This window comes from Moschus berezovskii, chromosome 24, assembly GCF_049115385.1.
Source record: "Moschus berezovskii isolate FMDL1 chromosome 24, NW_MosBer_1.0, whole genome shotgun sequence".
Classification (NCBI taxonomy): Eukaryota; Metazoa; Chordata; class Mammalia; order Artiodactyla; family Moschidae; genus Moschus; species Moschus berezovskii.
Window position 1 is genome coordinate 55,539,672 of NC_142483.1, and position 27,223 is coordinate 55,566,894.

A 27,223-nucleotide genomic window follows, 5' to 3' on the forward strand; every position below is an offset into this window, starting at 1 on the left:
AAGGGAATGGCTAATTCTGGCCAGGAGAATCCCCATGGACAGAGGAGCCTGGTGAGCTACAGTGCATGGGGTCACAGAGTTGGACATGACTGAGCGACCGACACTTTCAAACATATTTAAAGAAGAAACACGGATAAATTCCTTTATGAGACAGGAACAAGCTAAAGATGTTACCTGTTCTATGCAGTACTAGACTCCATGTCCTGACCAGTGCAGCAAAAACAAAGTCAAATGTATAACCACTACAAGAGGAGAGATAAAACTGTCATTGTTTCCTAATTACAATGGCATATGTTTATAATAACAATCTAAAATTATTACAATGATTTTAACAGGTTGTTTAGTATGATTTTAATACATAAAACCACACATTTTATATCCTGACAGTTGGAAAACAAATTTTTAGGACAGTATTGCAATACAACTTATGAAAATGAGTAACACCTATTTAAAAACAATACAGAAATTAAAGATTACCCAGACTTCTATAAATAGTAGGATATGCCATATTCACAGTTAGAAGACTCAAAGGTGCAAATTTTTCCTAATCTATAGTTTCAATGCTCAATGCCCAGTCAAAAAGACAAGTTTTTTCTTTCTTTTCTGGTATCACTTCATAAACTGGTTCCAAAATTTACGTGGAGAAACAAAGGACAGGTAATAATTGCCAAGCTAGGTCTAAAAAGGTGGAGTGGGACTTACATCACCATCTGAAGTATGTTAAAGCACATTAAGTCAATACAGAAAACTAAGAACTCTATGAAAAGTAACAGTTCAGATAGATTCATGTACAGATTTCCTGCAAAAGGAGAACTGCAGAGCTGCAGGAAAAGGATAGTTCTTTCAATAAATGAAAAGTAAGACTCACATATGGAGAAAAAACAAAAACATAACCAACCCAAAACAAAACCAAAGCTATTCACACTGCACTGAACTGAATTCCAGGCAGACTGCAAAGCTAAGTATAAAAGATAATAAATTTTCCAGAAAAAAACACAATAAACTATCTTCACAACACAGGTAAGGAATACTAAATGGCACAGAAAGCTACAGGCAGATAGAAGACTGAAAAATACAACGTTGGAATATAACTAGGTGGTTTGTAACACAATGATGAAGAGCTTATATATAGGCTATATTAAGAACCCCTACTAATACAATGAAAAAATAAAAATCAACAGAACACCCAAAACCTTGTAAAAAGGGGATTTCCAAATGACCAACCTCACTAGTAACCTAGAAATGGCAACTAAACAACAAAAAGCCATCATTCACCTACTGGAAAGAAAATTATAAAGCTTGACAAGGGCTGATTAGGATGTGGGAGTAAACAAGAACCTTTGTACCTTTCCCAGTAATTCTACTTTATTAGGTAAATACAAAAATGTGTGCATATAATCTCCAAGAGAGAGTAATAGAAATTGCTATAACCTTAACTATAATATCCTCAAACTGGAAATGTAAATATCCATCAACCATAGAATGGTATGTGAGACAAAGACTACTATACATCAATGAAAATAAACCTACAGCTGCATGCAACATTCTGAATTTCATCAAAATTAAGCTAAAGTAGCTAGACACACAAAAAATATCTATTTTGATTGCATTTTGTGTTCAAAGAATAGGTACAATTAAATATGTTTAGAAAGAGTAATTACTGTAAAAGCTAGGAGACCAATTACCTTCTGGAGGGGCAAGGGGACAGGCCAGTGATCGGGTTGGGGCATGAGGAAACTTCCAAGGCCCCAGCAGTGCTGTGGTCTTGATCTGAATTGTGGTTACAGAGTTGCTCATCTGGTGGTAACTTGCTAAGGCGGACATTTGTCTTCTCTGTGTTACACTTCACACTAAAAAAGACTTACCTTTTCATTTCAGACACCTGCCATTTCTTACAGGCTGCTGTTTCTACATTCACTCACGACTCCACCTACCTGGGTAACAAAGCAGAGGTCTGACAGTCCCCACTTCAACAGCGGCTGTTCCAGCAAGAGGAAGAGCTTCTGGAGAGGGTCGTACAAGAATGTGAATGCACTCAACACAACTGTAATTTTACAGTGGTTAGGATGTTAAATCTTCTATATTTCACCACCTTTAAAAAAAAATGTATAGTAGCTCCAGATTTCATAATATGACCCTTGGGCTACAGAAACAGTAATACTCTATAGGATGCTTTTATACTGTTCAGTCCTCTGGTCTTTTGGTCATGGTCTGGGGGCTAAAAGTAAAATTCTACAAATACACTCTCCAGTAGGTAACTGTGAGTTTGCAAAATGAATTTTATCTTTGGACTTGCAGCCTAATGTTTTTTTACTACAAAGCACTCAGTTTGCTCAATTCTAAGATGTGGAATAAAACAAAAGCTATTTAATATGTCGATAATTTCACTTTTCTGTTATAATAAAACCGCAAGTTTCGTTACAATATAGTTTTTACTGAGATAATCCCCTGAACCAGAACTGGAGGTGAGAGAGGTCATTCCTGCTCTTAATGAGAAAATTAAGTAAGACTTCAGTGATGTTTAACTAGAACTTTACAGAGAAGAGCTTTGGTTAAGAGTTCTGCCCTCATCTACATGGAGATAAAAATTCCTTTTTGGTTAGGTGTCTTCCCCTCACTTACCCACAAAAAGTCAAAATGAAATTTTCACTCTGGGGGTGGGGATGGGCGGAGAAAGGCGTAACAAAATAGGTCTCAGTTGAGCTAGTTTTGGGGAACCCCATTTTGTTTCCATGAACTGCATCAATAAAAGCTATGTAGCAGTCTTAATGGTAGGTCTTAATGTAGCAGAAAAGTGAAATTAGAGATATATAAAAGTAAAATTATAGTAACAGCCTTTGTTTTTATTGTTTTTGATTCTCCACATGGGTTCTCTCAAACCTTTGTCAACGCAAACAAGAAGGAAACATGTGCTCAAGACTCTAAAGAAAAGATTTGTAAAAAGACAACACTTAACACAAAATTTGAATTAACTTTATTTTCCCTACAGTCAACAACTTCTCTGCGTTGAATTTTAAAGCAACAAAGTAAGATAAAATCCCCCAAATGACAAGGTATCAGAAATCCAGATTCAGTTACACTTCATTTGTGAAAATGTTGGACCATTTTATTTGTCTGTAAAAGAACCATCATCTGGGTCAAAAATGAATTCTATAAATCAAAGAATATTCTACACTTTGGAAAAAGAAAATCAGCAGTAACATTCTCACTGAATATTGTAAATTACACTTTTCTTCATAAAAGGTACACACTATTCTGCACTTTTCCACCAAAAGCAGTGGTGTAAGTTATGCTTGTTTATATTAAAAAAAAAAAAAAAAAGGAAAGATATCCTGTGGCAGGAAAAACCCTTTCTCTTTCACTTTTACTAAACAGGAGAAAAATTTCAAGTCTATATAAAGTTGCCTATGAGCTGGAAAGTGAACATGTTCAATCTCCATTGACATTTTAGTGCATTTTTTGACAACTGTCACATTTTTAATAAAAGTAAGAAAATGCACATAGCATTAAAGAGTGTTTCATCAAATGCTTAAGGGATTAACAAAATATGGAGCAAACGATAAAAGTCATTGTGATGGATGAAACTGTTGTAAAATGAGAGAAAGCCAGAATTTTACAAATCCTTTGTCATTTTGAAGAGTCACACAAAACGAACTCTGGATACCTGTCCACTTTAAGGGTTTCTTCCTTAATCTTTTGTATGTAAACACAGTGCTCAACTTAGGTGTAGGACACCGAACCCCAGCCTGCTAACAAGCAACATTCTGTGTGTTGCCATGATTGCCAAAGGATATAAATTTAGCCCTTGAATGAACCATGTATGATATCTGCTCTGTAAGTACCTGGTGAAAACAACTGCTAACAGCAGCAATGTTTCAACATTTAAAAACAAAAACAAAAAAACTACTTGAATCAATGAGTTAGAGGTCCATCTTTAAAACAGCAGCTTCTTCTCAGAGCAAACAGTAAGCAATAGAAAATGTACATTTGATGAAACATTCTTTGCACTGGAGAAACATGAAAATAAATATAGTTCAAGGAAGTATTCTTCTCATACCTCTTTCTCAGACCTGTACTAGTTTTACTGGTTCAAGAAGCTTGCATCACATTTTGTCATTTGTATTTTACATATTGCTATCTGGGTCATTCAAATAAAATGCAGGTCTTGTAAAAGAATAAAAAAACCTTGACAAGTATGCATGTGCCAGGGACCAAATTAGAGGGTTCTTTGGTGCGATTTGTCCAAATTTTCAGATTTGAAGGATAATATGTACCAATAAAAAAAAAATCTGCTGTTAAGACATTTACAGCAGTGCTCTGTCTTGCTTCACATTACAAATCGAAAACAGCTGTTCTCAATAGCCAATTTTATTTTTTAAATCAGGTGTTGCCAGAGATTTTTATGTTACCCTGGACCAGTGATGGTTCTGCACCCTCCGCTGCTGTGAAACACGACATGAGCTAAAGGCAAAAACCGGTTGTCACAAAGACATCTGCTTCAAGTTAGGAACCAGAACAGTGTTTTTAAACAGTCTTCTTAGAGATTTTCTTGCCTTTCTTAAAAACTAGCTTATTTTTAATGTAGCCACGCTTCCTTTTCGCAGTCTAAAAAGAAAACAGAATACCTGGTGTTAGTGCAGGTTTCTTATGGATTAAAATCACAGAGACACACATGGTTACTGCAGAGTGGTGAAGACTGTCTTAAGCACTCAGCTCTTCCTGGGTTTGGTCTCCCTGAACTGTCAACGAGCACGCCCCGCTGCTCTACACCGAGGATGTGGAGATCCAGGATGAGCTGGACAAGGTCCTCAGCTTTATGAGGAATGGACCACCACAGCGCTCCTCCAAAGCCTGTCATATGTTCTTCGTCACCAAGTGAATGGACCCCGACCTGCCTTCTCAACCATGAAATGCTTAGCTGTAATGACTCATTTCTAAGCATGCTGGAGTATATAACTAGACTAAAGATTCAGGAACTGTTACTGATGCTCCTGATTTAGGCTCCGAGAATTAGCTATGTCAGAAATCCTAATTAATTTGGTAACTTTTGGAGCCCCAATTCTCTTATCTGTAAAAATGAGGATGACCTATACCTATCCACAAAAATAGAATAAAGTTACGTGGCACATTCTCCAGCACTTAAATATTCAAAACAAAAACAAAACGCAAACATCAAGGGGAAAAAAAACAAAGCTGTAACATCCTTTGAGTTTCATACATCTTTAAAAAAAATACTGTCAAACTGATGTCTGTGGTGTAAGAAACAAATCACTGCAAAAATGTTTGCTACCTTAGAGTCTCACAAGATAAATCATATAGGACATGTGTCTGACAATCTGACATTTTCATAGACACTGAAAAAAAGAAACACTTTTTTTCATAATTCAACAAGTAATTCAGTGCACCATCAAAGCACTGGGTTAGCAGTGGGTGAAGACTCAAGAGACTGATCCCTTGATTCAATTCTCATATTTAAATATAACTATGGAGGTGGTTTCAGAAACTTTGGTAGCTCAGATGGTAAAGAATCTGTCTGCAATATGGGAGACACGGGTTCAATCCCTGGTTCAGAAGATCCCCTGGAGAAGGGAATGGCAACCGACTCCAGTTTCTTGCCTGGAAAATCCCCTGGACAGGAAAGCCTGGCAAGCTTTAGTCCATGGGGTCACAAAAGAGTCAGACACAAGTGAACGACTAACACTTTCATTTTTCAGAAACTTTGGCAAATGCTGTATCGTGCACATACCTATTATGATGCTCACATTAAAACAATTTAAAATTTTTCCAACAAAATTTTGGGGAATAAAAATATGGGGCAAAATTCAATCCTTAAGATCACAAAAATTAACTACTGTTAACTTGTCCACAACATAGGTTACCTTATTATTAACTTATTAGGACAAAAAGTAAAAAAAAAAAAAATTCAGAGGGTACAATTTGTAAAACTTTAAACCAGGCCAAGAGTTTATCATCATTACCCCCATATTTCTAACCTGAAACCTTTTCTAGGAGCTCCTGTAAGATGCCCCAGGTTTCTGCAAGTATGGAGCTAGGCCCTCAGGGTGCGGGCTCTCTCGCAGTACTGAGCGGGCAGTCCTGGACTACCACTCGCAGGGCCTCAGCCCCGCTGGCACGGCAGTGGCTGGACAGCCTTCACAGTGGCTGCTGTACTCACCCCCTCAAAAGCAGAAACTGGGATGGGGAGGAAAGCAAAAAACAAAAAGCATTCCTGCTAGTACAAACTGCCTATAAAGCCATGGAAATCAGAAATATAAGATTCACACTGGTGGCAACTAGAATATATGTTTGGGGCATACAAGACAGATGGATTTTTATTTACCCATTCAACTGTCTATTTGGGAGAAATGATGGGAAGACAGAGAGGTCAGATTAAGATCAGCAGGACCGCTAGTTCAACGGCTATGTTTTTTAGAAGAGGGGGACCTTCACGGGGCTGAGATGTCTGCGGAGGGACTGACTGCCTCGGGACCGACTGCCTCAGGACCAGCAGCTTGCGCTCTGGCCTCTGCACTGATGGGACCCACTGGTTTCTCCCACTGTGTGCTCAAGAGACACCAGGTCACCTGACACGACTGACACAGTGAGCGCCACCTCTCTGACACGTTTCAGTGCATTAGGCAAGACATGGTGACCTATTCCTGGCACAGGAAGTATTCACTTAAAGCTTCCACTTACATATCATACAGTTAATATTTAGTACTTTTATAGTATAAACTGGATTTGTATTCTGAGCATATTTGAAGTATATTTTAGGTAATACAAAGTGAAAGTGTTAGTTGTTCAGTCATGTCCAACTCTTTGCGACCGCTCTTCCCTTCTCCAGGGGATCTTCCTGACCCAGGGATAGAACCCTGGTCTCCAGGATTGGAGGCAGTCTTTACCGACTAAGACACCAGGGAAGCCCCTTCAATGATTTAAAATAACTGATCTGGACAATGTAAACATAAGCATCTTTCAAGACTTAAGACTGAAATCAGTCTAATAACAACTCGTATTATTAAGGGTTGTACTTTAAAATACAATCTTCATATTTCATCTGACTGCTCATTATTTTCAATCTCCCACAGAGGGCAAACCATATACTCATTTTCAATAGTTTTTATAGCAAAGATTAGATCTATTTGGTTTAAGTGAGCCATAATGACCTCTAATAAAAGGCTTACTGTCTTATTAAGTATTACAGAAGGACTGCTATGGTCTCATCATGCTTTTCATGACAATTATACTTAATAATTATCTAAAGATAAATTTTTTGAGGATTCAGGACTCAATTCAAGTCAACTTTTTTAAAGTCAATGAATAATACAGTAACACTGTACTGAGACTGGAGCGTGAAAATGCTGTATAAATTTGCGTTGACCAAATGATCATGAATCAATCATACTGTCACTGAGTGTCTGGCCTTTTTACTTTCACAAGGTTCAGAAACTGCTGGCCACAGGCACATCTTACTTGACGAACCAGTCTTTGTAATGGGAGTGGCACAAATTAAAGCTAGAATGTCTCTGAAAAATCTTGGCTCAGTTCACTGATAACCACTCTTCCCATGAAGAACTCTCCAGAAACAGCTGCTTCCTGGGGTAGCTTAAGTGCTCAGTTTGTAAGGACTGCCCTCAGTAGGTTGGCACTTGATATCTACTTTGTATATAAGCCTTGGTCTTTACAAATCTGGCAAATGAAAACCTATTAGCAATTTTTAATAATTTTTCAGACAAACCGACCAATCTTGAGTTACTCTTTTATAGACCTGACTTCATGTGGTACCCACCTTCTTTGACAAATACTTCTGTTTGGGGAAAATGTTGGTTACTCGAGGTTTGTGGTCTAGTGTCTCCCTGTTATCAGGGGCTTTCACTTTATATATCCTTACAAGCCAGTGCTCTGACGTGAAGGCCTCCTCCAAATGCTTGAATTTAATGTCCTTGTTTCCAATCTCAGCATTACGTGTCCGATCAAAACCTGGAGGTGTACGGAAATCCAGCTGCAAAAGTGATATGAGTACTGGATGTTAAACGCACTGGAAAACATTCAGTATTAGAAGGGAATGTTATCACCAGAGTACAACTCTCTGCTTTTAAACTAGGGAAACAGAATCAGAGTGATATACTGTTAACAGTCCTCATATGCTGCTAACCAGACAGGAAGAAATCAGCAAGAGAGAGACTCAATGCATAAGAATTAAGAGTTTCACTGAACCCTTAGAGTGGACGAGTGGCCTGCAGGCACAAAAAACCCAAAACAGCAAAATGAAATCCATGAAAGCCCTTCTTACAGGTTTTCAGAGCAAACACACAGAAGGTCCCTGCCTGGACCTTGCACTATCAGATTACTTTGTCAGCCTCAAAGTTCTTCATCTGGCAATTCTGCATGACTGGCTCCTTTCTATTCTCTGGTCTCAGCCCAAATACCATCACTTCAGGGAAATCTTTTCTTGAGATTGATGACTGAGAAGTCTCCTCCACTGATTCTTTTACTCTATAGTGTTTGCTGCTAAAATTTTTATTTATTTTCAAAATTACCTGCATCCTCCACTAGGAGGTAAGGTGCACAATGACTTTACCTTATTTACTGTGGCTCTATCTCACCAGTGCTACTTGTGAAATCAGAGCACAAGTAAGTCTGATGCTAACCATCCTGAGAGTGGCAACTACAAAGGACATTAAACCAAACCAAGGGAAGATTAACCAGGGACGAGAAGAGCAAAAAATGGAGGGAAGGGAGAGGATTCTAAGAAATTCTCAGAGTAGGTTTATGCTGTCACATAGAACCTAAGTGAATTCAATTTAAAAATAAGACCAGAAAACAAATGTTGCCCAATGAGGGAATAACTTGTTATTACATATCTCACAAGAGGAAAGTTATACTTCATGTCTTGAACATATTCTTGAGTAGGGAAAGGCATCAAAGTGAATGCATGCTAGATGCATGGCTTAGAGCTCTCAATCAGACAGGAAAAACAAAGGCCCATCAATGTTATCATTAGTGAATAGAGAAACTCATCTTTCACCCATTTTCTGGGGTAGCTGGTTATTGTGTCCTTAGTACTTCTCTCTTAATATAGCATGAGTTTAGAGACCAGGCAGTTTGCCTTCAAAAGAAATCAAAACACAAACTTAAACCTAGTAGTAAAATTATTATTTTTTAAAGCTACTTGCAGAGTAATTCCAAATGAGTAATGCAGAAACATTATCTTGATCCGTGGTATTTGTACAAAATTAAACAAGCAATTTTTCCTCTGCCTTCTAGTATCAACCAGAAGCAGCATAAAACCAGAAAGTTTTCAATATAACCTTAGTATGAAGGTGTAACTTGGTATGACAGTCATGCAATATGAAAGTTAGGAAGAACAGCAGAGGCCACCAGAAGCCCCATTATATACAGATAAGGAAAAAACCAAATCCAGGGAGAATGTGACTCATCCAAGGATTACATGATATGAGAGAGCCCGATCAGGACCCCAGGTTTGTGACAGTCTGCTGTTCATTCCTTTTGCCTGGACAATGTTTCCCTGTCCATTCATTCCTTTCATTGACTAAATCTTTTGTAGCACATCATTCTAATTTTCTGGGAAACGCTGACCTAGAGAGTCCCAGCTATTTGAGGTAACGGAGAACAGGGAGAGAATAAATGCGTGAAGTGACTAAATAATCCAACACTTTAATTTCCGGCTTTCCCTCACCAGGCAGTAGAGTAAGCTACTTAAGATCACACTGCTTCCCAACTGGAAGACCTCTCCCAGGGAGAGCAATGTTTGATGGCAGGCAAGGGTTAGATTTAAGCCTCTGTTAATTAACATTTTGGAAAGAAACCTCTGCTCTAAAAAATATTTCCTCATTTTTCACACAGAAGTTTCAGAAAGTAAATTTAATAGAGTAGACAAAATTTTAGATGAGCACATTTTTCTTTAGAGCACAACCAAAATATTATCCTGCTTTTTAGAGTCAAACAAGACTATTGTTAAAATATTCCCATGAATAAACAGAAAAAAATCTAGAATAAAGTTTATAAAGATTATAGAAAAAAACAAAGATTATAACTAACCTGCATTTCTCCAAATCTGTAGTATGACATTTTATACATAAGGCAATTCAACAAAGTAGGGGATCCTGCTTTGTCTACACGGAATTCTCCTTGTGAGGTGAAATAGTCACTTTCCTATAGGAAAGAATCCAGAAGTTTCTGTGTCAGTTTAATATAACATATTCACAACTACAGATTCTCCTTTTCATTTCCCCGTAAGAGCTAGCTTTTGAGGTTATCTTCATAAATCCATATTTAGTTAAATCTCAAAAAAACACAGTATCAGAAGACAAATTTATAAATTTAATGTGATCTCTTAAAAACCCACAAAACTATCATGGGTGTTTAACACTCAGTCCAGAAATTATTTATTAAAAGAAAAATATTTCAAAGAAAACATAAAGAGAACCATAGTTTGCTGGATGAAGGAGAGCAATTAATTCTACCAGATTTTAAACCATGTTACAACAAAACCTCAATAATTATTTAAAAAAAAAAAAAAAGGTACCAATACCATGAATTAATACTAGGTATGCTGACTCTCTCCAACTGTCTCCCCTTCCCCAGCCATTATTCCTTTTCAGAGTTTTCCTAAATTTGTTTTATTTTTCCATATGAACGTCAAAACCATTTTTTTTAGTTGGGAGATGAACATTTAGAAAACTCTTACAGCAATTTTTATTGTGAGCTCATCAAATTTATATATTAACCTCTGAAAGCGCCTTCTGATACTACTGACAGAAATGTCTTTTCTAGGAATTTATCCTACAGATATTAAAATGTGGGCAAAATGATAAGTGTAGCAAGTTACTTATTGCACCACTGTTTCAGATTAAAAAAACTCGAAAAACCCTAATATCCATTAACAGGGACAGGTTAAATAAATCAGAGGGCATACATGAAATGGAACACACTATACAGATGTAAAAAAACAGAAATGAAGAAGGATCCCCATATTTTAATATGTAAAGATCTCCAGAGAATATTGTGAAGTAAAAAAAGCAAGAAAATGTGTATTTTCCTACTAGTTATCTGCTTCAATTAGAATAAGAAAATAACAAGAGATTACCATGGACTTTTTTCTGGGGAGGGATAAACTTTTACTATATGTCCCTATATATTTCATTTTTTGAACCATGTGAATGTGTAAATTACCTCCTCACAAAGCACAGAAAATTAGGATTTTTCTCTACATAAATGTTCAAAACATATATCAATCTATCATGTCACAATTTTAACACTGCTAAAAGCAAATCCACAAGTGAAAACTCACATACTTGAAGATTAAGACCAATGTAAATACAAGGAAATACTATTTATTAATGTAATGGCAGTTAAGGGATAATGTCGGGTAGTTAAGCATTTATGTTTAAACAGGAAATCTGGGGCTTTACTCAACTTTACCCCTGGTCACACAAAACACATTTCCACGTTTCCCCAAAAGGTTCTTTTATTCTGGATCAGCAGTGAATCCTACTCTCCTCTTTTATGCTTTCATCATGTAACCTCACTGCTGGGTGGCCCATCCTCTCTGAGCTCATAGCTGAGTGGGAGGGTACAACAGAGTCTACCTACAAAACAGGCTGGACATGACCTGATGAGTCGAGACATGGATGTACCACAGAAGGACCTCTGCCAAGGGGACAGAACTGTTGTAGGGAGGGTACCCCAAGAAGAAAAGATTATAACATGCATGTCAGATGAGCCAAAGAAAGAAAACACAAAACAAGTTTCATGGGCTAGGGGAGAGTGACAGAGTAGAAAACATTGATAGAAGGACAAGAGGCCAGCAAAGGGAAGTATTAAGAGGTTGCATTCTGAGTTAAGAGGTTTTGATTTTGTACCAATGATTTACTATTTCAATCATCATTCTGATTATTCTAAACCAGTCATGAGGCTGAGGGTTCATCTACATTACCAGAAAATCTCATAACAGCACTACAAGTGAATTATTCTTGGCATCTCTATTAGTTATCAACCAAAATGGCCCTGATCACCACTGTTAACACTGGAACCTAGAACAAGACCTACTGCTCGAAGCATAGAATGCTGACCGGCTGAAAAACAACCTGCCCACAGCACCAAGCTCACAGCGGCAGGGTTTGGTTGCAACTCTTATCTGTCTGCTTTTTTTCTGAGGCTCCTTTCCTTAAACTAATGGAGGCTTAAAAAAAATAAAGCTGTAAAGTAACATGATCAGTGTCATGTAAGATTGGGAGAGGAAACAGACTAAGGCAAAGACAGCAATTTGAAGGCTACTGTCCTATTTCAGGTTTATGAGCACTGGGGTCAATACCAGAGTGGAAGCAACAAAGACGGAAGGAAAGGGCAAATGAGAGTAGCTGTAGGACTAAAATCAAGAATCTCGAAAATAAATTGTTTCCTAGAGGAAAATGGAAGTACCAGATTTCAAAAGTTTTAAACCTGGGAAAATGCTTATGCTGTCTTTAGTAGAGTGAGGGACTGCTCTGGAGACAGGATGATGATAACAAATAGAATGCAGTCAGAAAGGGAAGTGGGTTACCTGGACTCTGGGAACGGTCCTTCACATACCAAGAACGACCTAGTTTCTTACCCGAATATCTTTTGGATGTTCCCCTTCAGCTATCCTAACCATCCAGAGAAACTTGTTGATGTCGTCACCAGAATAGCCAATAACCCCTCCAAAAATAATCAAAACATAATCTACGTCCAGACTCCTCATGATTTTATAGGCTGCTGTTTCATTTGAAGACATAGCTTTTCCCACCTACAGAATTTTAAAAAAGTGAGAATATGTGTTCTTAGTCCCAAAATAACACTAAAAATAAACATGAATGCACATTTTTACCTTAAAATAGAATGCATCTCAAAAGTGTGATTTATATGGAATTCCTTTTATAGAAACAATCTGCTATGAATTCAACAAATTAATGAGATTTATAAGCACCCCCTTACTATAACCAACTACCGCATAAATGTCAAAATCAGAATACATGCTCTTATATTTTCCTAATAATTTGGTCGCATTAAATTAACATTTTAATTTAATTTTAAGAAGTAGAATTTCTCAAACTCCCAGGCTGGAGATGACCATCCATCTAGATAGAACAAATATATCCTTTCCTTCAGCCTACCAAACATCTAATGATTAGCCACAACACTGATACAAACAAAATTCATTTGGCTAACACCCAGCTATCTAAAATCTTTAGAAAACAAGAGGTGATTAATTAGCGTAAACTAGATATTTAATAGCTAGAGTGAACATAATTTGCATGTTCATAAAACACAGTGCACTTGCTTTACACATCTGCAACTAATTGTCTTAATATATGAAATGGAAAATATAAGACAAATATAGTAAGTTTCAGATTTTGCCTCATTCTCCAGCAAATAGCCTCGGATTCTGAATGATATGTAAACAAATTATAGTCTTAAAAACCAAATAAGTAAGCATACCTTGAATCACTTTACTGAACAAATATGTAGAGAAGTAGAAAATTCAGCAAGCAAAAAGCACTTTCCCCCAGTTTTCCTACTTAATCACAAGTGAAGTCTGATGTCTAAGTAGTGAATAAAGGTTTGTAACTTTTGGTCTTTTGTTGGTCAAGTTCTTACCAGTGCTATGTGGCTGTTATTCCAGGTGTTGTTATCCACCAGAGTGGTTCTATTAGCCATCCCAGCAATCTGATAGCCGTAATCCCACCAAGACATCACTCGGGCATGTTCATCTGTATTCTGCCTTAGCCAAAAGTAAGCTTCTCTGAAATCATCTAAAATATTCCTGGTTCTAAAAAGAATCACAATATTCATTTAAATAAGACCTTATAAATGTGAAGATGGTTTCTTAAAATCTTGGGGTGCCAGGCCACTAAATAATTTCATATTTTATGGATGGTAGTTAAAAAGCCTCCAGGGTAGGGAAGAAGGAAAAAAAAGAGCTAGACTAGGGCTTCTTCGACTTTAATAGGCATACAAACCACCAGGCTATCATGTAAAAAAGAAGATTCTGATTCAGCAGTTCTGAAATGGAGCCTGATATCGTCCAAGTCTGAAGAGCACCCACGGGAAGCAGAAGCTGGGGTGGGAATGTGGGGGCGGTACAGAAACCACCCGCTGTTAAACTTCAGCTGCAGCAGAGCCCCCGGAGCTCCTTAAACCTCGGATCCCTGAGTCTCACCCCCAGGTTTCTAACTCTTCATGCTGAGGGGGGGTCAAGAACCTGCATGTCTAATGGGTTTCCTGATGATGATGATGCTGTGTCCAAGCACAACACTTTGAGAAAGACTAATGTGTATGTTATATATGCAAAGATATTCAGATAGACCTCTGAATTCTATCTTTTGAGACAAGAGAAAAGAGCAGGTGTAGAATCCTTTCGTATCAAGCCATCTTCTTACCCGTCATGATTGTAAGAGGCCAGGACCACACTTGGGCTGGAGTAGGCATTGCTTGTGACCCAGGTGCAGTGGACTGCAAACATCATCAACAGCATCAACATCAACATGGTAACAATGCTTTTTATATTAGGACCTAATCCCTCTTCCGTTTTTTCCTGCTCAGTTACATGCTTCCTCACTTTGCCTGCCTGAAAATACAGAAAACTGATGAGACAAATTCATCATCTGACTTGCTTTCATTAAGACATTTACATGGAGAAGTTGGGAGAATGTCATCTATCAATTTAATTCTTTCAAGAGGAGAATGTATAACCATCAGGAATTCTTGTGTGGGTCATACAATGTTTTCTAAAAATTATCAAGGTAGATTCTCAAGTCAACTGTCAATGAGAAGACTTCCTGGAACTAAACCCAATCCAGGAACTGGTTGCAGAGCAAAATATCTCCAGGAAGAAGTTGCTTCGGAACTCAATTGACCTTATGTTTACATAAATACGAAGGGGAGAACCAAATGGTCTCATCCTGGCAACCTTTCCTTGTAAAAAAATTGAATTCCTCATCCTGAAAAAGCAATGTTCAGTTATAGTCCAGGACTTTGTAGGACTTTAGTACAGGAAAAAAACGCATTATCAGAATGAGTTTTCCAATTTCCAAACCCTAAATCAATAGGTTTGTTAACATCAAGATTGTATTTTTTAAAACAATAAACCTCATCAAAAACCAGGAGAGAACAGGACAGAGTCAGAGGTTCTAAACTGCAAGGTTAATTATTAAGAAACCACAAAACAAAAATAACACAAAAGAAGGCATGTGCTTTAACAGACTAATCTGTATGAATGATATTGGACCTATCATAGTAAGGACAGAAAATTTTTAAACTGCTACTTAAAAACCTAGTTAATATAGTAAAGTTTAATTTCTTGTTCAAGACAAGTGCTCTAAGTCTTTCCACACTTCCACCAAATATAATTCTGCTCTGTTTCCTGAGATCTTAAAAGTGAATTACATTATATGGGCCCAGCACCTAGTACTAATGAACTGAAGACTTTTTTTGAAAAAAGGCATTTAATACCCTTCATATGGGGTTTCCTAGGTGGTGCAGTGGGTAAAGAATCCACCTGCCAATGCAGGAGACGTGGGAAGATGCCCTGGAGGAGGAAGTGGTGACCCACTCCGGTACTCCTGCCTGAAAAATCCCATGGACAGAGGAGCCTGGTGAGCTACAGTTGATGGGGTCGCAAAGTGTCAGACACGACTGAGCACACACAATATCCTTCATTCACTATTCAATCTACCAGATATTTTAAAAGTTTACACTCAATATGGACTTTAAGGATAAACCCTTGGGCACATGGTTTCAGAAAGATTTATAGTGTTAAATTTTATGTAATTTAGTAAGAGCATCAGCTTTTTGCTCTCAAAATTGGGTTTTAGTTATAAAACCTGACCCAAAAGGTGATAATATACTCTGATGACACTGCTTTCTTATTCTGAGTGAAAAGACAAACTAGAAGTGTCAGTTTGTCTAGATTCTTGTTTAATCACACTTCTTAATACATACGGTTCTTACTATGGTGGAAAAACAAAACACATAAAACTTTTAAAGGCCTTACTTTAGATTTCCCACCTTATCATACAAATTTCCTGGGTTTCTCTTGTCATCCTCATCACTGCTGTCCTCCACAGGTGGGTTTTCCCTTTTCATGTCGTCCCCCAAATAGTGCTCAAAAACATTTGAGAAGGCAATTGCAGACAGCATGCAGACGACTGGAGTCAAGGTCAACATCAGCCGCACCATCACGCCCGCAAAGTAGACGGCACTGATGGCGTACAGTGCAACTGCAAAGACAAGTTCTCTTGTAATACTTCAGGAAAGAAAGGGTCCCAGGAAGACCCACTGAATATTCAAAACTACTTGAAAGAACAATCGAAACACAGACAAACATCTCATAAAAGAGCTAACTGTTTTTAAACTGATAATCTGAACCAATTTCCAAGTCCTATTTAGAGACTATAACTAGTATTGACCAAATAAACACTGCGTATCAATAGTTGAGAGAAATGTATCAGGATTCAAATTAATTAGAGCTATTATGGGGAATGAGACAATTCATTATTGGTCAACAGCATCATGTATTAGAAAATTCCATAACAGAGGAAAATGTGTTTGGTGAATTATATTATTAGTCACAGTAAGTAAGTTTATAGAATCAAATAGAGTCTATGAAAAGCTCGTGCCAATATTTGGCATAAAGCCTGCTTTAAAGTAAGAATAGGATGAGAAGAAAATAATTTATTAACCAAAGGAGGAACTTATGAAGTTACTGCCAAGAAACCTAAAGAATCGGGAAGTACTTTCCAACAGCCAAACCGTTCCAGATAATGTGCTCACCACGGGGAAAGGCTCTATTCATTTCTGGCTAGAGGCTGTGACTTCACAAAGTTACTGAGTCATCTGAGTGCCCATCTCACTTGAAAAGAATTCATATATTTTTCCTGACTAAAAAATACATTTACTATACAATATTGTTTATCTCAGTGAATTTTTATATGCACACACCTATGTAATTGCCACCCATATCAAAATACAGAACATCTGTATCCCTCCTCAGGAGAAGTCCTCATGCCTCTTCCTAGTCAATAAGCACTACCCTCTCCCATGAAACAGGTAATCACTATTTGAACTTTTAAAGCAATAATTTAACTTTCCTTATTCTTAGTTCAGTTGCTCAGTCGTGTCTGACTCTTTGTGACCTCATGGACCGCAGCAAGCCAGGCTTCCCTATCCATCACCACCTCCCGCAGCTTGCTGAAACTACTGTCCATCAAGTCAGTGACACCATCCAACCTTCTCATCCTCTGTCATCTCCTCCTCCTCCTCCTCCTGCCTTCAATCTTTCCCAGCATCAGGGTCTTTTCCAATGAGTCAGTCCTTGCAGCTTCAGCATCAGTCCTTCCAATGAATATTCAAGATTATTTCCTTTAAGGATTGACTGGTTTGATCTCCTTGCAGTCCAAAGGACGTTCAGGAGTCTTCTCCAACACCACAGCTTGAAAGCGTCAATTCTTCAACACTCAGCTTTCTTTATGGTCCAGCTCTCACATCCATACATGACTACTGGAAGAACCATAGCTTTGACTAGATGGGCCTTTGTCAGCAAAGGAATGTCTCTGCTGTTTAATATGCTGTTTAGGTTAGTCACAGCTTTCCTTCCAAGGACCAAGTGCCTTTTACTTTCATGGCTGAAGCCACCATCTGCAGAGATTTTGAAGCCCACTGTTTCCCCATCTATTTCACATGAAGTGATGGGACCAGATGCCATGATCTTTGTTTTCTGAATGTTGAGTTTTAAACCAGATTTTTCGCTCTCCTTTTTCACTTTCATCAAGAGGTTCTTTAGTTCTTTACTTTCTGCCATAAGGGTGGTCTCATCTGCCTCTCTGAGGTTATTGATATTTCTCCCAGCAATCTTGATTCCAGCTTGTGCTTCATCCAGTCTGGCATTTCTCATTATGTACTTTGCATATAAGTTAAATAAGCAAAGTGACAATATACACCCTTGACATACTCCTTCCCCAATTTGGAACCCATTGTTCCACATCTGCTTCTAAGTGTTGCTTCTTGACCTGCATACAGATTTCTCAGGAGGCAGGTCAGGTGGTCTGGTATTCCCATCTCTTGAAGAATTTTCCAGTTTGTTATAATCAACACAGTCAAAGATTTCCACGAAGTCAATGAAGCAGATATTTTTCTGGGATTCTCTCGCTTTTTCTATGATCCAACAGATGTTGGCAATTTGATCTCTGGTTGTGCCTTTTCTAAATTCAGCTTGAACATCTGGAAGTTCTCAGTTCATGTACTGCTAAAGCCTATCTTGGAGAATTTTGTGTATGACTTTGCCAGCGTGTGAGATGAGTGCAACTGTGTGGTAGTTGGAGCATTGCCTTTCTTTGGGATTCGAATGAAAACTGACCTTTTCCAGTCCTGTGGCCACTGCTGGGTTTTCCAAATTTGCTGGCATACAGAGTGCAGCACTTGAACAGCATCATCTTTTAGGGTTTGAAATAGCTCAGCTAGAATTCCATCACATCCACAAGCTTTGTTTGTAGTGATGCTTCCTTATTGTTAAACTTCATAGAAATAAAATTATATAAAAATGTTCTCTTTTGTACTGACTTCTTTTGTTTACCCACGCTGTTCTTGTATTAATTGTGCTGTATTCCACTCTACAAATGCTTAAGAATCTCTTTTTTCTACTGCTGATCACCTTTGGAATGTTTCTAATTAGGGGCTATTATGGATAAAGTTGCTATGTACATTCTTAGACATGTCCTTTGTTAGACACACACACTGCCTTCTCTTAGTGTTTATCTAGGATTGGGACTGCTAAATCATGAATGGCAATACGTTAAGCTAATTCTTCTTGAGTGATGCAGTATTAACATGGCTTTCTCCAAAGTCCACTGACCTATATAAACCAGAAAAGAATGAGTGCCATTCTTTGGTTAGCACCTATGCAGATGTTATTTTCTCTCTCCTGAGTTCACTCTGAAACTCTAACTTTTGAGTGTCATGCATGGTCCAGGCCATGTACTTGTACAAGATATTTGCTTTTGTGACCCTGTGCATATTACAAAGCGTTTTCAGTTTCAAGTTTTATCTTAAACACTGGCTTTAAAATAGTTTGTAATTCTGTCTTGTTGGTTGAAAATTACACAAATCTATCAGCCAAGAGGATATTTACTTACAGGTGATTCTTACTCTATGGAAAATGTACTTTCCACTGAAATTTTTTGGATCATGGATGCCCGTGCAAAATTTCTCAGAATTAACTGAGAAAACAGTCAAGTCTATTCTGTCGACAAAGTTAAAATTTCCAATTCTCAGCCACAGACTAGCATTGCATTAACCTCTCAGAAAACAATAAATTGAATGAAAAGCTTATATACTAGTCCAAAATTTAAACAGTTAATAATTAAGAGCATATATAATGCAAATTCACTTAATTTTTATTGGTTAAGCACTTATGCAAAGTAAGAGAGGAAAGTTTATCTTTATGCAAAGTCGAGCAATGACAAACAAAACTTTAAGGTGGAATGATAATCTCAATAACAAAAATAAATCAAAGTATTTATTAAAATCCTCTTACCAAATACTCTTTCATCGTTGATATTTTTAATGCAGAACCACAGGCCTGCTGGGAAGGTACACACAAGAATATGTAGATCAAAGAAGAAAGATACCCAAGTCGTAGGTTGATGCTCAGACACTGATGCAATAATTGGAATGTGTATTTTTGCATACCTGGTATTAAAGAAGTTAACATTATTTAAAATTAAATGATAAAACAGAAGTTCCTTTTAGGTGAATAAACTTTCTTTGATTGTACTAATAGATATGGTTCCCATCTCTCCCTCTTCTGGCTTAGAAGTACATTCCAATGTTACCTGCTGCAGTGGCTGACATAAATTGGTAAAACCAAAATAAACATACTTCCCCCTAAAATTAGAATTATCTAAGGCCAGTTATAAAAGTGTTGGCTCTGACTTCTAACACAAAAATCCTTGCTCAAATAGGAATTTCTTTTGCACTTGTTCTGATGCTGTAAAGAGCAATATTGCATAGGAACCTGGAATGTCAGGTCCATAAATCAAAGCAAATTGGAAGTGGTCAAACAGGAGATGGCAAGAGTGAATATCAACATTTTTGGAATCAGTGAACAGATGACCATATATATACTACTGCCGGTAAGAATCCCTAAGAAGAAATGGAGTAGCCATCATAGCAACAGAAGAGTCCAAAAATGTCCTACTTGGATGCAATCTCAAAAACGACAGAATGATCTGTTTCCAAGGCAAACCATTCAACATTACAGTAATCCAAGTCTATGCCCTGACTAGTAATGCTGAAAAAGCTGAAGTTGAATAGTTCTACGAAGACCTACAAGACCTTCTAGAACTAACAGCAAAAAACGACATCCTTTTCATTAATAGGGGACTGGAATGCAAAAGTAGGAAGTCAAGAAATACCTGGAGTAACAGGCAAATTTGGCCTTGGAGGACAGAATGAAGCAGGGCAAAGGCTAGGCCTTTGCCAAGAGAACGCACTGGTCATAGCAAACACCCTCTTTCAACACCACAAGAGAAGACTCTACACATGGACATCACCAGATGGTCAACACCGAAATCAGATTGATTATACTCTTTGCAGCCAAAGATGAAGAAGCTCTATACAGTTAGCAAAAACAAGACCAGGAGCTGACTGTGGCTCAGATCATGAACTCCTTATTGCCAAATTCAGACTTAAATTGAAGAAAGTAAGGAAAACCACTAGACCATTCAGATACGACCTAAATCAAATCCCTTATGATTATACACTGGAAGTGAGAAATAGATTTAAGGGACTAAATCTGATAGAGTGTCTGATGAACTATGGACAGAGGTTCATGACATTGCATAGGAGGCAGTGATAAGATCAACCCCAAGAAAAAGAAATGCAAAATGGTTGTCTGAGGAGGACTTACAAAGAGCTATGAAAAGAAGAGTAGCGAAAAGCAAAGGAGAAAAGGAAAGATATTCCCATTTGAATTCAGAGTTCCAAAGAATACCAGGGAGAGATAAGAAAGCCTTTCTCAGTGATCAATGCAAAGAAACAGAGGAAAACAATACAATGGGAAAGACTAGAAATCTCTTCAAGAAAATCAGAGATACTAAGGGAACTTTTCATGCAAAGAGGGGCACAATAAAGGACAGAAACGGTATGGACCTAACAGAAGCAGAAGAAATTAACAACACATGGCAAGAATACACAGAAGAACTATACAAAAAGGATCTTCATGACCCAGATAATCATGATGGTGTGATCTCTCACCTAGAGCCAGACATCCTGGAATGTGAAGTCAAGTGGCCCTTAGGAAGCATCACTACGAACAAAGCTAGTGGAGGGGATGGAATTCCAATTGAGCTATTTCAAATCCTAAAAGAAGATACTGTGAAAGTGCTGCACTCAATATGCCAGCAAATTTGGAAAACTCAGCAGTGGCCACAGGCGTGGAAAAGGTCACTTTTCATTCCAATTCCAAAGAAAGGCAATGCCAGTGAATGCTCAAACTACTGCACAATTGCACTCATCTCACAGGCTAGTAAAATCATGCTCAAATTTCTCCAAGCCAGGCCTCAACAGTACGTGAACTGTGAACTTCCAGATGTTCAACCTGGTTTTAGAAAAATGCAGAGGAACTACAGATCAAATTGCCAACATCCACTGGATCATCGAAAAAGCAAGAGAGTTCCAAATTGGGAAAAGAGTATGTCAAGGCTGTATATTGTCACCCTGCTTATTTAACTTATATGCAGAGTACATCATGAGAAACGCTGGGCTGGAGGAAGCACAAGCTGGAATCAAGATTGCCAGGAGAAATATCATTAACTTCAGATATGCAGATGACACCACCCTTATGGCAGAAAGTAAAGAAGAACTAAAGAATCCCTTGATGAAAGTGAAAGAGGAGAGTGAGAAAGTTGGCTTAAAACTCAACATTCAGAAAGATGGCATCTGGTCCCATCACTTCATGGCAAATAGATGGGGAAACAGTGGAAACAGGGGCTGACTTTATTTTTCTGGGCTCCCAAATCACTGCAGATGGTGACTGCAGCCATGAAATTAAAAGACGCTTGCTCCTTGGATGAAAAGTTATGAACAACTTAAACAGCATATTAGAAAGCAGACATTATTTTGCTGACTAAGGTCTGTCTAGTCAAAGCTATGGTTTTTCCAGTAGTCTTGTAGAGATGTGACAATATACAACCTTGACGTACACCTTTTCCTATTTGGAACCAGTCTGTTGTTCCATGTACAGTTCTAACAGTTGCTTCCTGACCTGCATACAGGTTTCTCAAGAGGCAGGTGAGGTGGTCTGGGATTAAACAGTGGAAACAGTGTCAGACTTTATTTTTTTGGGCTCCAAAATCACTGCAGATGCTGATTGCAGCCATGAAATTAAAAGATGCTTGCTCCTTGGAAGGAAAGTTATGACCAACCTTGATAGTATATTAAAAAGCAGAGACACTACTTTGCCAACCAAGGTCCGTCTAGTCAAGGCAATGGTTTTTCCCGTGGTCATGTATGGATGTGAGAGTTGGACTGTGAAGAAGGCTGATCGCCGAAGAATCGATGCTTTTGAACTGTGGTGTTGGAGAAGACTCTTGAGAGTCCCTTATACTGCAAGGAGATCCAACCAGTCCATTCTAAAGGAGATCAACCCTGGATGTTCATTGGAGGGACTGATGCTAAAGCTGAAACTGCAATACTTTGGCCAACTCATGCGACGAGTTGACTCACTGGAAAAGACTGTGATGCTGGGAAAGGTTGGGGGCGGGAGGAGAAGGGGACGACAGAGAATGAGATGGCTGGATGGCATCACCGACTCTGTGGACATGAATTTGAGTGTACTCCGGGGGTTGGTGATGGACAGGGAGGCCTGGCGTGCTGTGATTCATGGGGTCGCGGAGAGTCGGACACGACTGAGCGACTGAACTGAACTGAACTGAACTGTAGAGATGTGAGAGTTGGATTATAAAGAAAGCTGAGTGCCGAAGAACTGATGCTTTTGAACTGTGGTGTTAGAGAAGACACTTGAGAGTTCCTTGGAGTGCAAGGAGATCCAACCAGTCCATCCAAAAGGAAATCAGTCCTGAATATTAATTGGAAGGACTGATGCTGAAGCTGAAACTGCAATACTTTGGCTACCTGATGCAAAGAGCTGACTCATTTGAAAAGACCCTGATCTGATGCTGGGGTAAGATTGAACGCAGGTGGAGAAGGGGACGACAGAGGATGAGATGGTTGGATGGTATCACCGACTCAATGGACTTGAGTTTGAGTAAACTCTGGGAGTTGGTGATGGACAGGGAAGCTTGGCGTGCTGCAGTCCATGGGGTCGCAAAGAGTTGGACACAACTGAGGGACTGAACTGAACAAGCACTTCCTAAGTTTGCACCAATGAGTTTGACTACCTTTTTTGGATGTGTGACTAGCAGAATAACTCATCCAATAAGATATTCTATTGCGACAATACCTTTCCTAACATGGAGAAGGCACAGAGGTGATTGGTGAGAGAAATGGAAAGGATAGAACAGACTTACTCTGAAATGTCCTAAGATTTCAAAGTGGGCAAGTAAAGTCTGAAAACAAGAATAAGTATGACTAATAAATTTTAACCTAAGAATTTTTAACCTAGTCAGAATTAATTAACTTCTACAACTGGGGTTTTTCCCTCAAACTCTCTGGTGATGCAAAGGCTGATCTCTGGGAGTATGTGTCTGTTAGCTTCAGCCACCCATAAATCATTTGCTTATGCCCTTTATTAGGCTTGGCTAGGGGCCTTTTTGGTATTATATCAAAGGACAGGCCTGTTCAATAAAATGCAGTAGGTTTTTTATTGGGCCACATGGGATAACAAAAAAGAATAGCGGAATCAAGGGACAGAGGTCAATTATCACCAAGAGGTATTTTCTTATCCTTAGGAAAACATTTTTAGAGTTAGGAAAGAGTATTGAGCTAATGTAAAACTATTTTTTTCTAAATTAACTCATCTCATAAAAGTACTCTTAAAAAATGCAACAAATATCCTCTAGTATATTTGATGGTTAAAAAACACGAAGAAACTTAGGTAAAATTAAATTTTTTCTCATATCTATCGAATATGGATTTATAACACAGAATCTATCCTTAAGCATTAAAAAGTAAATATTACTAACAGATGGAAACTTTGAAATCAATCATTAAAATGGCACGTGTTACCTGAAATGTTTTAATAAACAAAATAAGGAGTTGCCCACGAAGTACAAAAATATGACTTACATATCAAACTACAGGTGAATTCCAAACAGATATTATAACAAAGACAAAATACAACATTTACTAAACTGGTATATGCTAAGTATTTTAGAATGTTGCCCGGTATGGACAGAAATATTAACAATAAAGAAGACAAAAGAATATTTAAATAACATGAGGGCGAATTACTTATCTGCACTTACCCAGTGTCCCACAATGAGTAAAACCTGCCACTCCATGGCGCAATGTAACCTTGGAAGGAAAAATGCAAAGGAAATTCATTGGCCGTTTCATTGTTTTTACTGGTTTTATGTTTACTGATTATTTGGACTAATTTTAAGCTTATGTTAAAAGAACTGCCTTAAAAAAAAAAGTTTGTATGTATTTCACACAACTGGTCATCAGATAAAATAACAGTAGTAGTAGTGTTAAGTCACTCAGTCATGTCCAACTCTTGGTGATCCTACGGATTCTTTGTGATCCTCTGTCCATGGAATTCTCCAGGCAAGAATACTGGAGTGGGTTGCCATTCCCCTCTCCAGGGGGGTCTTTCTGACCCAGGGATAGAACCCAGGTCTTCTGCATTGCTGGCAGGTCTTTACTGTCTGAGCCTTAGGGATCAAATTAAAAAAATACACATGGACATTACATTTCCAAAGAAATACAACAAGCTGACTGAAAACACCGCAGACAGCTTTCCAATTCTTTTAAACCTCTAACTGACTAGCAAAATATAGATATTAAGATAGCACTGGATAATTTAAAAAAGTGAGACGTGTCCAGTATGCCAAATTTAGATCAATTACAAAGGTGATTTTAAACATTGTGCCTTTTACTCCTGTCAATTAATTCTTCATGATTTTACGAGCTAAGCTGGTACATTAATTTGACATACCTTCAGAAAGAATTTGATTTGTTTTTAGTGACTAGTAAAGTCAGGAAAATAAAGTAACTTAGAATCCAGAAGCTGACTGAAAACTGATCTGGTTGGCTGTTTAGAAGCAGGAGACAGAGTATATACACACTAGGGAGGGTAAACCTATGCTGTTAACACTGGAAACTTTGCATTTTTTACATTTTGGGCCTAATCATCTATCAAGAGAAGGATGCTTGAATGTGGATTTAGCAGAACCTGAAGCAACAAAGATATTGTTTAAAAAAAAAAAAAAAGAAATTTGTAGTGCTGTTCAGATTTCAGAACCTCTGACTTATTGTTTTCATACTGTTTATAAGGAAACAATAGCTGACCTACTAGGATAAATGGAACATGTACAAAATTTGCAAAAGAATTTACCTTTTGCAATGACCTAGAGATAAGATTCACATCCGACAGGGGATGACACCTACCTGTATAAGTCAAATAGATGACACTAAGGAACACAGCACCTGCGGCTAGTGACACACCCAAAAAGAATAGGGTTTGGAACTCTTGTTTTGTTAACCGGTCTCTCAGATACTGCAAGAAAGCATAAGCTTGCAGCAATGCAAAGACACCTAATTAAAGAGAAGGTTCATATAAGTAATCAATGAAGCATTTTTCCAAGAACATTGAGAAACATTAATTTGGAAGACTTAGAATATCCTGTACGATTCAGTGATCTGACATTTCCTCTGTCAAATGACAGGTAACCAATTAATACATCCAAAAAATTCTGTTACATATTTTTTCCCCCTAATATATGAACAGAGAAGCCTGGTGTGCTGCAGTCCGTGGGGACATGACTTGGCGACTGAACAACAATATATGGTTACTGTTCATAGCTGGGGTAGGTGTGTGTGGTTCAAGATTCTCACTGGAAATCTGATGATAAAAGCTATGAACCATCATCATCTCAGAAAGTTAAATATACTGATATTTCTAAAATGCTACAAACAAAACGACTACCCACGGATTTTCTATGGGTCACGGACTTGTGTGGAAATCTCTGATAAAGTTTTATTCACATATCTCTCATTATTATCTTGTTATCCGTGACCCAGATTAATGATGGCAAAATGCTCTGCTTTAGGGAGAATTATGTGACTCTATAATCAACATAAAAAGCCCTTAATTCTAGTTAGTAGGGATGGATAAAATATTTTAGTGAGATGTAAAGAACATAAAAATGAAATGTTCCATCTAAATTTGGTAAAATGGCAACTCAGTGGTATAATAACTCAGTATGCAGATACATTACTATTTAATATTAGTTTATACAAAGCAAATGTTATTTAGTGTTGGCAAGAAAGGATGTTTTACCTTCTCAAAACAGCCATACCTGGGAAGACAGGAACTTTCAGAAGCCCAATATCAGAAAGTCTCAATAAATTCTGTCATATTTTACAGTGGTGATATTCATATTTTACAGCAGTGATGTTTTAGAACTAACACAATGAAAATTAGAAACACCACCACCACCCCAGAAGAACCCTTCATCCCACTGAAGATCAGTCAGTCATACATTCACGGGTCCTTTAGAAGAGAGAACACAGATATCTGTCCTACCTGCAGCTGCCATGTGCTCGCTTGTTCTGATTGGCTGGAACCCCACAAAAGGTATCTGCATGGATAATATGAGGCCCACAATATAGAAGGTGCTATATGCTATAAAGACAAAGAAGGAAACAAGGACGATTCACTATTCCCATTAAGTACTTCAAACATAAATACATACATGATTCATATATTTTTTAAGCAAAGTTTGAACTGAACTAATTTTAATAGAATTTTGAAGTGACTATTCTATTTGATACATATTTGATGATTAATCAATCATACATTATAAAATATATAATTCTTTTCTGCCATTTTAAAAAAGTATTATTTTGAGGAGACTGGTGCCATTTTCTTCTTCTGAAAATGTAATCAAATTTTTTCAATCTATCATTAACAATTGTCGACATGACCCAAGAAGCATGTAAACACCATTACTATTAGCATTAACACAAAGTATGCATGACCAAATGAAAGTTTATCAGTATC

At 37.8% G+C, this 27,223-nt stretch overlaps 1 protein-coding gene across 1 annotated transcript in view; it reads right to left on the minus strand.

The window, feature by feature from the left end:
* Positions 1-2,951: 2,951 nt before the first annotated feature.
* STT3B (STT3 oligosaccharyltransferase complex catalytic subunit B) overlaps positions 2,952-27,223 on the minus strand; it is a 109,483-nt gene continuing 85,211 nt past the window's right edge. The window contains exons 6-16 of the mRNA XM_055414755.2: positions 26,747-26,845; positions 25,609-25,755; positions 24,465-24,513; positions 19,574-19,728; positions 16,051-16,262; positions 14,424-14,611; positions 13,642-13,813; positions 12,617-12,790; positions 10,063-10,176; positions 7,790-8,002; positions 2,952-4,605 (exon numbers count right to left, since the gene is read on the minus strand). Of these exons, the coding sequence (XP_055270730.1) occupies positions 4,525-4,605; positions 7,790-8,002; positions 10,063-10,176; positions 12,617-12,790; positions 13,642-13,813; positions 14,424-14,611; positions 16,051-16,262; positions 19,574-19,728; positions 24,465-24,513; positions 25,609-25,755; positions 26,747-26,845 (1,604 nt within the window). The 3' untranslated portion in view covers positions 2,952-4,524. The remainder of the gene's footprint in view (positions 4,606-7,789; positions 8,003-10,062; positions 10,177-12,616; positions 12,791-13,641; positions 13,814-14,423; positions 14,612-16,050; positions 16,263-19,573; positions 19,729-24,464; positions 24,514-25,608; positions 25,756-26,746; positions 26,846-27,223) is intronic.